The 12306-nt window shown below is 39.5% G+C and overlaps 1 protein-coding gene across 1 annotated transcript; it reads right to left on the bottom strand.

Moving 5' to 3' along the window:
- Positions 1 to 225: 225 nt before the first annotated feature.
- Positions 226 to 1806, bottom strand: LOC132558563 (uncharacterized). Its single transcript, XM_060223147.1, has one exon. It carries the CDS (start codon positions 1804 to 1806, stop codon positions 226 to 228), a length of 1581 nt encoding a protein of 526 aa, XP_060079130.1.
- Positions 1807 to 12306: the final 10500 nt, after the last annotated feature.

Genomic DNA, 12306 nt, shown 5'->3' with positions numbered 1-12306 from the left:
TTTAATGTATTTCCTTTTTTGAGGAGAAATAGTATTTAGCTGTAGGTAACAAAGTGATATGGGAGAGGGGGGAGGGGGTGGGGGTGGGGGGTGGGGAGGGCGGATCTTTCATTTAACATTGTCTATCAACAGAAAAAAAAACTTGTTACAGTGTAAATCAGATGGAATAAAAGCAACAAAGATCTAAGATTTCGTTCATCATTTTGATTTATGACTGTGCAAAGATTACATCGTGAACTTATCGAAAGTTGCATGGTATTCCATAAAAGATGTAAATCTGAAGAATACAGACACCGGTAATAACAAATCATATTCTATCAAACTGATTTCTTTAGGAAGGTCACCTTGTTTCATTATCCGGGTACTTGTAAACTCAGGTAGCAGAAAGCTGTCGTTTACCCACAGGATAAAGTTACAGACCATGATAAAGATTAGAACTGATTCGAGCAAATTTACGTTTGATCGAGGATAGAACTTCCTACATCGATTAGCACAGAGTAAAAAGACAACTTGAAGATAATCTTGAAACATACCGCAGACACTTTCAGATAAAACAAGTTTCGCTAGGTAATCGGACGACAAGTCACCGGCGATCATTTTGGATGTGTGAGCAATAAAAATTCCAAAAGCAGACAGCAGATACACATATTCTCTGAGCTTCAAACCAGTTGGTGAACCATTGGGACTGCAGTAATTGATTAAACAAAAGAATCCGGAAAAAAGCGCAAGCGTCATGATACATTTCAAGATAAATGAATACATTTCAGTGACCAATCTAACAGTTTCGGTGTTTCCTATATCCGTAGCCATCATTATGTAACAAACAACAAGTCCAATTCCCGTCGTTAAACTCACTGCCAGTGTTACCATCTGACACACAGTCCTTTTGCTTCTGTTTCCGGACTTTGAAGGACTGGTGGAAGTGACGTCATCAAGCAGTGGCATCGTCTCTACTATGTCCGTGTCACTACTCTCCACATGTCTAGGATAACTTCTATCACTTTCTGGATTGTTTTTTGTCGTGGGAGACCATATTTCAAGAACAATCGTGATTGACAGAAGAGAGTACTCCACACTTGTTTGGTTAAGAAGTTGTTTTACTTTTACCTTAAAAACTGTTACTGTGCTATTGTTTTGTAAACAGGAAAGAAATTGGTCTTCAGGGCTGATTTCTTGCAAATATGACAGAGTATCATGCATAATGTAAATGTAGAATATAACAGATGTATTTGTAGTTAAAATTAAAAACGTGATATAATTCACTAAGAGAGTATGTTTCAATACGAATGATGAAAAGTACGTGATAAATATCATCTCTGAGAAAAGACATATAATCAGAAAGATGTTAAAACAAAACAAAGCCCTCCAATAAAATCCATCTGTTGATGTAACAAAACACTCGATCTGTTTGCCGACGAATAACGCACAATACAATCCAGACGCCAGACCAAATCCCCACAAGAAAATCACCTGCAGTTTCTGGGAAGCACTATTTCGTCTTGAATTAACCACGGATTCAACGCCATTCCTCCGTACAATGTAGCCAAGAATGTAAATTCCAGTCATCGCCGAAACTAAGAATAAGGATAGAAGAATAACGACGATCCCTAATCGATCTTCCGCTTGCGTGTGTATTCCTTTGCTGGCGGTAAAGACTATCACAATGGCAAGAACGATCAGGAACAAAACACGCGATGTAATGGTACAATCATAATACCAGGATCCATTTCGCTGTCGTCGAGTATGTCCAGCTGTAAACGGTAGAATGAAGATTGACGTCAACAGTTTACCACAGAAAGAATCCATTGTCATGTAGAATCTGAAAATTTGATGGAAGAGTTGATTTATTCTTCTAAATTAATGTCAGTTTAATTGTAAGGTGATTCCAAAAGACAATAAGGAAATGTCTGTAGACTACTGCATTGAAAGCATTAAAGTTTGATGACTTCACTTCGCTTGATCGGATGAGTCCTCCAACACTTATACAGATAACCTATAAAGAGATAATTTTGAAGTTTGTGAGAGAAATGATTTCAGAAGCAAACGTGCTCCGGTACATCTTACAGCATAGATCTTATATGAAGGATATTTTTAAAAAGTATAAAGATAATAGGACGAGGTGATCCGGAAAAGTGAACACCTTATGCTTTATCGGCGTCATCTATCGTGTAGATATTAGTCGATCCAAGTAATTAATGGCATGTTCTTAAATGAGAATGATTATTTTGCTAAAGACACACTTCTAAAAGATGCAGCAGTTACCACAATTACTTTAAACCTGGTTATTTTACTGCAGTGCATGCTTCACGATTTCAGTTGGCAAACTGTACGCTTCAGGGTTATTTTCGCGATCTGTGTACTTTCGCATATCTAATGGATATTTTGATATGATATGCATGGTATACGTCACAAAGTCATACGCGTGAGAGAAATTTACGGGACTGAAAGATGCATATTAAGTGTAATGTCCATCACGCATTAATTTCAAAGTTTACACTAAGCAAACTGCAGTATACAGCTGTTTGGCACCTCTAGGGCTCGTCAGTGATGATCGTGGCCTATTTTAATGAAATTAATGAATAACTTATACCAATTGCTCAAAATAAATGTAAAAAAAAAACCAAACAAATTGAAAAAAAAAAAAAAAAAACATGGGTTGGTGCAACAAACCCAAAGGTAGACAGAATTCCTTATTTCGATATGAAATGAATTCCAATGGTTGTCAAGAGAATGTGTATCCTCTAAACCATGCTACTGTTCTGTTCAAAATTTAAACACGGCATCTAGGTGAAGGCTACTTAAACAAAACACACACCATTAAACGTCAAGAAAATACCAACATGTCAACATGATCATAATCCAAATACAAATTCGATAAAACTTGGGACAGATATGAACAAGAGAAAGATTTACAAGGTGACTCTTAAAAAAGTCACGGAACTCACGATTATTTCCTTGAAGAATAACTCATTAAAACTCATAATAACTCATGAAAACTCGTTGTTCAAAACATGAAGCAGACAAATTGTAGTTTTTTTTCAAACAAATTACTTATGAAAACGTTAATTATATAATCCAGGTTGTCAGTTAACTACGGTATCATTGCATATTCTAAAATAAGCATTTGATTTTTAAGTCTTAAAGTAAACAAACTATACAACTTGTCAATATCGTTTCTTACTAATCAATGTATACATTTGAAATCTTGGTCAACATCGTATCTTACTGTCATCAATGTATACATTGAAAATCTTGGTCAATATCGTATCTTAATGTTTTCGCTTTATACAATCTTGATTTTTATATGATTATTTACAGGTAGTCTTACTTGTATATAGTTTTTTCACTCTAATCAGTAAAATATTACCTAGTCTTACGTCAGTGAACATGTTTTTATCTTACCTGTAATTAATATACTCCTATTTGTATGGTGGTCCAGCTCTCAATTGTAATAGCAATGTACCCCTTGGTCGGTTACTCCTAGTGCCAAAGTCAATATGAAGGTAATGCTTTATCTGTGTCAGTGCTGTACACCACGACAAATTAATCGATCACTTTTATCAACAAGAAGGAAAAAAATCATACTGAATACAAATAAGGAAGGTGATGTTATTTCCAAGAATTATAATTTGAAGAGTTCTTCAGTGAAGAAAACAAATAAAATTTCTTCCGGATTTCTTAAGATAGTTATGTTGATAAGACTGACGTCCCATCAGTAAAAGGCGTTTAATTTTTTTTGAGTCTTTGTGTAATCTTTTCTTTGGTTCATATATTGCCATAGTTTTATGGATTTGAGTTTAGATTATGGTTATGTTGCCATGTTGGTATTTTCTTCATTTTTTCGGTTTGTAATAATGCACTCCTACAACCTTAAACACTAACCGGTGACATAATTCTGCGGTCAGCAATGAAACTCGATACATCTTTTGAAAACAAACTCCTAGTTAATTAGTTGTCGTTCGGGATTCTTGTCGTTTTTTGTGGGGTTTATCGTGGATGATTGGTATCATGTTAGAATTAAACATTAATTTGATTTACTGATAAACCCTTACAAATATTTTGAATGTTACTGACGGGGTATGAACAACAGTATCAATCCAGACATCCAGATATACTGCATTATGCGATGCCCAAAACGTTTTAATATCCCCTCGTATTGTATTCAAATCTAGGCAATATGCTCGTTTTATATATGTATATGTGTGAACAAAATAAATAAAAGTTTCGTTTCCCATTTTCAATCTATATCATCGAATGTAATAACGCCATATCTCTGTCGGGAGAAATCCTTATTAGTGACACAACACTAATGTTGTACCGATATACTTATTTTAAACACGTTTTGATTACTGTTCGCCAACTATTATGAAAATATCAAGAATTTCCTTGGTTGACACAAAAGTTGGTCCCATAACTAATATATATTTTCCAAATTATTGAAAGAGTATGTCTTCGTTATATAGTTCAGCTGATACGAGATTCTAATATAAAATAATCAAAGTGCAAACGTACTAAAAGTCATTTACGTAATAGATAAGACCAGGTGTTATGAAAGGTAAAACGTACCCTACTTCATCGACGACACACTCCATAAATATCTTGGCCTATCAACAATGTATCAGGACTGCAAACAGTATCTTATTATGTAAAAAAGAAATATTACAGGTTAACCAATAGTGTAAACAGTATCTTATTATGTACAAGAAATATTACAGGTAGATCAGGGCTGTAGACAGTATCTTGTTATGTACAAGAAATATTACAGGTAGATTTGGACTGTATACATTATTTTCATATCAGTAATAATTTAGTATGCATATACGGTACCTACACCCATCTTTGTATCCAAACAACAAAAGATTAAAAAAAATCCCGCTCTCCATTCGATCCATGAGCCATCATGGCAGGAACATAGAGTGATCTCCCTTCCTCTTACCTTTATGGCTGCCGTCGAGTGCGGAGGTGTATAAGATGAGTGCTTTATTTATCCTTCTCTTCGTACTTCTATTATTGTCTGAGTATATTCCTACTCCTTTAGTAGTTTGGTAACCCATCTCCCAACTTGGCATATGTTTATTTCGGCCGTTTTCCGGCTATGTTTTCCTCCAAGTTTACTGCTTCGTTGGCCGTTTTGTACGATCGTTTTCTTAAAGCAATCTTGCTGCGTAACGTTAGTCTTGAGCTTTCGTTCGTAGTTTTTTGTTTGTTAGAAAACTTCATTGCCTTGTTTTTCCATTGTTTAAAATTTTTATTGTTTCGAGGATGGATAGTGCCGGTTTACGTCGGGGGTTAGCACATGGGTGTTCCCGTTTCTTCGGAGAACGGGAACCCATGATGCCTGTCCCCTTTTCCGGCCTTGCAGCGAGATTTCGCCGTGCGAACTTTGTTTGCACACAGAGTCTACTGTAAGGGAGGGGGGTGTCTACTGTCAAGGTGGGGGTGGGGATGGGGGTGGGGGGACAGCCTGACCCTGACTCGGCGCAGTATTGGCCGAGAACTCTCGTTTGCTGGCGGTTTTATAGTCGGGCCGCCGGTAACTGATTCGTAAGTGATCCCGACGCGCCAGGTGGTGTTGTTGATGGGTTCCGCCCTGACTCCAGACCTGTACTTTCGAGTGCAGGTTCCGGGGCCACAGATTTCTTGTCAGGGTTATCTGTGGATACGGGGATTAGTGGCACGCAGTTCACTAATCCTTGCGTCAGTGCGGAGCCCGAATTCACGGCCTCACAGGTTGCTGATTCTGGTCCTCTCCGGTCCAGCCCAGAGTTCCCTGTGCAGGGGTACCCAGGGGGTTCCCCCAAGGGGTTGGTTTTACAGGACAGGCGTGCGTTTTCCGATCACCTTTCCCCCGGGCTCTGGGCATACGGGTGCCTGCGGGCATTCAGCCTTGGGCCGCCCAGGCCTGCCTGCGGATGATTCTGGATGCCAACAGTATCCCAGCAGTTGCGGGCCTAACCCGTACATGTCTGGGTGTTCACCTGGTTGGAGTGGTGGTTCATCCTTGTCTTTCGGACAGGGTGGCCAGCCCAAGACTCAGGCGAGCCATTTTGCCCAGTTCTGGGGTCATTCCCAGGCGCTCTGTGTCTAAACGCCGTATGGAAGAGCCTCAATCTCTGGAGTTGGCTCCTCTGGTGGCCCTTGTTCCTCAAATGGAGACTTCGGTCCATGTCGAGAAGAAGATGGATTTTAAGGGCGCGGGATGGCAAAGGAAGACGATGTTATTCATCTTTCTCCTGGGTGCTCGGATATTGACCCATCCGAGTCTTCCGAGACGACCCTACCGGTCAGGAGGGTTCCCAAGGGGAAGATGACCCAGAGGCTGCTGAAGCTGAGGCTCAGCATGCTCTTTCCGGGATGCGGGCCTTCCGGGCCGATGTCTCCCGTATTCCCGGGGCGGAGATTTACCCACCGCCTTCTTCACCGTCGATTCCCGAGTTCACCGCCCTTTTAGGTTCCCTGGTACATCCGTTCGGTCAGATCGGTCTCTGCCAGAAGGAACTCTCGTGTCTTCAGCTCTGGCCACTGTCCTGGCTCAAGTTATGGAGAAGAATTCTTTCTCTACCCGTGCTCCCCGGTGTGCAGCCCAAGTCCAAGCCTCGCTTCAAGGGCAACAAGGTTAAGGATAGGAAGGGTAAGAACCCTCCTTGGGCAAGAATAAGGGTTCTTGACGCCTTCAGCGCCTTGTTCGCGACAGACCATAAGCCGGGTCGGGTGGACGGCTGTCTTCCCGTCTCAACCTCTTGTCCTTGTCCCGGGGTCCGGCTCCGAGTGGGCAGACGATTCGCTGGTTTGGCAGGGTTTCAATATACCTCATTCGGTGCTTCCTGTTGGGGGAAGGGGGACGGGGGGAGGTGTCAGATAGGGTCTAGGTATCCCCCTTCTTCGGGTTCCACCCCTCGCAGCCCAGCCGATTTTCTTTCCTCCTGCGGGGGATGTGGGTAAGGCTCGGGCGCTCCAGGAGGAAGTAGGGTTCATGCTTGCCAAAGGCGCGGTAGAGGAGATACCTATGTCGGAATGCACTCCCGCCTTCTACTTCAGAATGTTTCTGGTTCGGAAGAAGTCCAGTGCGTGGCGTCCGATTATAGATCTCAGTGCCTTCAACAGGCACGCATATTCTCCTCACTTCAAGATGGAGACCCCACGGGGCATTATGGTCTCTGTGAGGGACGGAATGGGGGCAACTTCAGTAGATCTGAAGGATGCCTACTTCCATATCCCCATCAAGAGGTCGGCACGGAAGTTCCTCCGTTTCACTTCGTCTTCCTGGGGAACCGTTTCGACACGGTTCGGGGCTTAGCCCTTCCACCTTTGGAGCACATCAATGTGCTCGAGATGAGGGCTGTTCTTTTGGCTCTGCAGTCCTTTCGGGGGACCCTGCAGTCCAAAGTGATTTGTGTGGTTACCGATAACTCTACAGTTGTTGCGTATATGGAGAGACAGGGGGCACCAGGTTCAACGTCCTGTGTGCCCTCGCCATCAGCATTCTTCTTCTCTGCCAGGAGATACAGTTGACCATCGCGGTCAAGCATCGTCCTGGCAGGCTGACCGTGTTGGCGGACACTCTGTCCAGGCGCCGCCAGCCGGTGTTCACGGAATGGCAGCTTTGTCCCTTGATTTTCAAGGGGATTTGTCAGGTGTGGACTGACCTCTTATAGACCTGTTTGCCACTTCCCTGACATGAGCCATTACAGATAGTTCATGACTATATATATAGTACAATGTATTTTACTACGCAAAAGAAATATTGCAGGTGGATAATGACTTTACACATTATCTTAACACAAGGTATGTACTGTACATGTACAAGAAATATTGCAGGTGGATAATGATTTGAATACAATATTTTATTATATAAAAGAAATGGATTACTTTATGTACAAGAAATATTACAGGTGGTTCATGGATGTTTGGATTACTTTATGTATAACTTTATGTACAAGGAATATTACAGGTGGGACACTGGTGTTTGGATTACTTTATGTACAGGAAATATTACAGGTGGTTCATAGGTGTTTGGATTACATTATGTACAAGAAATATTACAGGTGGTTCATAGATGTTTGGATTACTTAATGTACAAGAAATATTACAGGTGGTTCATAGGTGTTTGGATTACTTTATGTACAAGAAATATTACAGGTAGTTCATGGGTGTTTGGATTACTTTATGTACAGGAAATATCACAGGTGGGTCATGAGTGTTTGGATTACTTTATGTACAGGAAATATTTCAAGTGGATCATCGGTGTTTGGATTACTTTATGTATAGTGAATATTACAGGTGGGACATCGGTGTTTGGATTACTTTATGTACAGGAAATATTTCAGTTGGATCATGAGTGTTTGGATTACTTTATGTACATGAAATATTTCAGGTGGATCAGGGGTGTTTGGATTACTTTATGTATATTGAATATTACAGGTGGGACATCGGTGTTTGGATTACTTTATGTACAGGAAATATTTCAGTTGGATCATGAGTGTTTGGATTACTTTATGTATAGAGAATATTACAGGTGGGACATGGGTGTTTGGATTACTTTATGTACAGGAAATATTTCAGGTGGATCAGGGGTGTTTGGATTACTTTATGTACAGGAAATATTACAGGTGGGACATGAGTGTTTGGATTACTTTATGTACAGGAAATATTTCAGGTGGATCAGGGGTGTTTGGATTACTTTATGTATAGTGAATATTACAGGTGGGACATCGGTGTTTGGATTACTTTATGTACAGGAAATATTTCAGTTGGATCATGAGTGTTTGGATTACTTTATGTACAGAGAATATTACAGGTGGGACATGGGTGTTTGGATATATATAGTACAGGTGGTTCATGGGTGTATTTTACTATTACAGGTGGATCAAAAGAAATATTTACAGGTGGTTCAGGGTGTTTGGATTACTTTATGTACAGGAAATATTACAGGTGGTTCATGGGTGTTTGGATTACTTTATGTACAACACATATTACAGGTGGATCATGACTTTATGTACAGGAAATATTACAGGTGGACACATGGGACATGGGTGTTTGGATTACTTTAACACAAATATTACAGGTGGTTCATGGGTGTTTGGATTACTTTATGTACAGGAAATATTACAGGTGGTTCATGGGTGTTTGGATTACTTTATGTACATGTAATATTACAGGTGGTTCATGGGTGTTTGGATTACTTTATGTACAGGAAATATTACAGGTGGTTCATGGGTGTTTGGATTACTTTATGTACAAGAAATATTACAGGTGGTTCATGGGTGTTTGGATTACTTTATGTACAGGAAATATTACAGGTGGTTCATGGGTGTTTGGATTACTTTATGTACAGGAAATATTACAGGTGGTTCATGGGTGTTTGGATTACTTTATGTACAAGAAATATTACAGGTGGATCATGGGTGTTTGGATTACTTTATGTACAGGAAATATTACAGGTGGTTCATGGGTGTTTGGATTACTTTATGTACAGGAAATATTACAGGTGGTTCATGGGTGTTTGGATTACTTTATGTACAGGTAATATTACAGGTGGTTCATGGGTGTTTGGATTACTTTATGTACAAGAAATATTACAGGTGGTTCATGGGTGTTTGGATTACTTTATGCACAAGGAATATTACTGGTGGATCCTTGGTTTTTGGATTACTTTATGTACAGGAAATATTTCAGGTGGGTCTAGGCATGTGTATTATCTTATTTTGAAGACAACCTTTTACAGACGAAGCATGGATACTTACTGAATCTTATTATCACCACTCGTTGATCGTAGCTAAATACGATACGTTGAAGGGTTTTATTACATTGGTTAATTTTTTGACCAAATATATAACGCAAACAGGTTTCATTACACGGACCATAGTATCATCTATTGTTCGTTTTCAAATGATCTATTTTTCGCGTTTTATTCATAAAATTAGTAGCACTCGTCGAAAAAAAACAACCTGTGTACAATATTATCTCAATAAGTACGTTTTTAATATTTGAAATGATTCTTTTCTTTTCATATAATGTATGCTAGAAAAGGAGTGATCTTATTCTAAGATTAACGCAGGTACAGCGTTACCCCTAGGTCTACCTGGTTGGATATTGTTTTCCTGTGCATGGGCATAGAGTTCCCGGAGTTATCTCTGGAATTTTTCCTGAGCACCTGAGCTGATCACAGTATTAGTTAACTGTAATATTAAGATTTCATGTACGTCAATATCCATACAGGTTGATAGTAATTAGGAGAATGACATACATTGTTTGTATTTACAACGTTTTATTTACATTAAATTCCGGCTGTTCAGAAACAGTTTTGCCAGTAGGGACTTGTTAGATCACAGATGAATTGGGGCACTCAATAAATCATAGAACAATTCAAAGATGATACATAGTTATATACATGTATATGTTGCATATTATATCTCAGAAAGCATATTTACTTTTCATTTTTTTGTTCTGAAACAGTTAATTCATTGTATAACCCCTTTCACTTTTTCTACCCAGACATTATTTCCAAAGAAACAATAGCTAATGATTGTTAAATTTCTGTTCTGGATGTGTATTTGCCAAACGTTTCATAATACTCTAAAAATGAAGTGAACCTGAAGAAAATTGTTACGGGTCGAATATGTTCATATACAACGAACAACATTGCCTGTGGAATGTTGCCTTGCTGTAGCAGGCGGGTTTTTTCATATTCAGAGACAAGAAAGCTGTCAGTAAACCAGAGAACAAGGTTGCTTATCATGACAAAAATAAGAGCAGTTTCGAGCAGATTAAGCCTTGATCGAGGATCAACTTTTTGACAACGATTAGCGTATAGTAAGAAAACTACTTGGAGATAATCTTCGAATATGTTAAGTATGCCTCCAGGCAGAAGGAGTTTTGTTGAGTGGTCGGAAGCTACGTCGCCACCAATACATTCTGCAATATGTCCCATGAATGAAACAAACGCCGATAGTAAATACACATACTCACGGGAGTTAAAACCTCTTGGCGAACTGTTTGGAGTACAGTAATGAACCAAACAAAAGAAGCCAGCAAATATTGCAAGCATCATCGTAGCTTTTATAGCAGAGTCATAAATTTCTGTGACGGATCGCATAAGATCGCCATTTCCAATACCCGAAGCCAAGTTAATGTAACACACTATGAGACCTAGTCCTGTGGTTATACTAATAGCCAATGTAACAATATTACACACCGTTGTCATTCCAGTTCTTTTAGAACGTTGATGGTCTGTCGTTGTGACTTCATAGATTAGAGGTGTACTCTCTGAACCTTCGACGTCAGTTATCTCCCCTGATCTTGTTTCATTTCTCGGTACCTCTGTAGGCAGCCATATTTCAAGAAGGATCGTAACTGACAGAAAAGAATACTCTATTATTGTTGGATGGAGAAATCGTTTTAAATTCGTACTTGTAGCTTTCATGGAGGCGTTTTTCCCTAAACAGAAAACCAACTCTTCAGAAGAGTTTTCTTTCAAATATGAGGACGTATCGTTCATGATATATATATACAGGATAACAGCGATACTTCCTCCTAAAAGAAAAAACATTGTATAATTAACCAAAAAGGTCTGTTTCAATTGGAATGATGAAAAGTACGTGATGAATATCATCTGTGAGAATAAACACAAGATAAGTAGAATGTTGAAACAAAATAATGTGCTCCAATAGAAACTATTGGCCGCTGACGCTAAGCACTCGATCTGTCTCCCGACGAATAAAGCACAGTACATTTCTGATGACAGACCAAAACCCCACAGGAAAATCACCTGAAGTTTGGAAGTACCGGTGTTTCGCGAAGAAGCAACAGCGAATTCGAAGCCATGTTTCCGTACTTGCCATCCTAGAATGTATGTTCCAGTCACCCCGGTGACCATTAATAAAGACAGGATAATAACAACAATCCCTAATCGAATATTGGAATGTGTGTGTATCCCGTTGCTGGCAGTGAACACTATCACTATTGCAAGAACGATCAGGAACAGAACACGGCACGAGATGCTACAGTCATGGTGCCGAGATCCATTCTCTCTCCTGCGATAATGTCCAACAACAAACGGCAGAATGATTGTTGACTTCAGCAGTTTGCCACACACAGAATCCATGGTAAACGATGATCTAAAATACACAAGAAAAAGGTGTCATTTTCTCCGATGTCAATAACTTCATTGCAAGGTATCTGTTGATAACTACTTGGAAAAAAACTAATAAGAGTTCAATGTTATATTTCACGAAGTATAAGCTGTAAATGAGATGTAGTCGGTATATACAGGTATAATATATGATATCAATTCATAGATTTTATAGT

The sequence above is a fragment of the Ylistrum balloti genome, unplaced genomic scaffold, assembly GCF_031769215.1.
Source record: "Ylistrum balloti isolate Yb309-2 unplaced genomic scaffold, AGI_CSIRO_Ybal_v1 Utg370796, whole genome shotgun sequence".
NCBI lineage: Eukaryota > Metazoa > Mollusca > Bivalvia > Pectinida > Pectinidae > Ylistrum > Ylistrum balloti.
This window is presented reverse-complemented; position numbering and strand designations above follow the sequence as displayed.

Bases quoted from the DNA above. Each gene is read 5' to 3' on its own strand.
- LOC132558563 (XM_060223147.1), bottom strand. From the start codon at position 1,806: ATGGATTCTTTCTGTGGTAAACTGTTGACGTCAATCTTCATTCTACCG.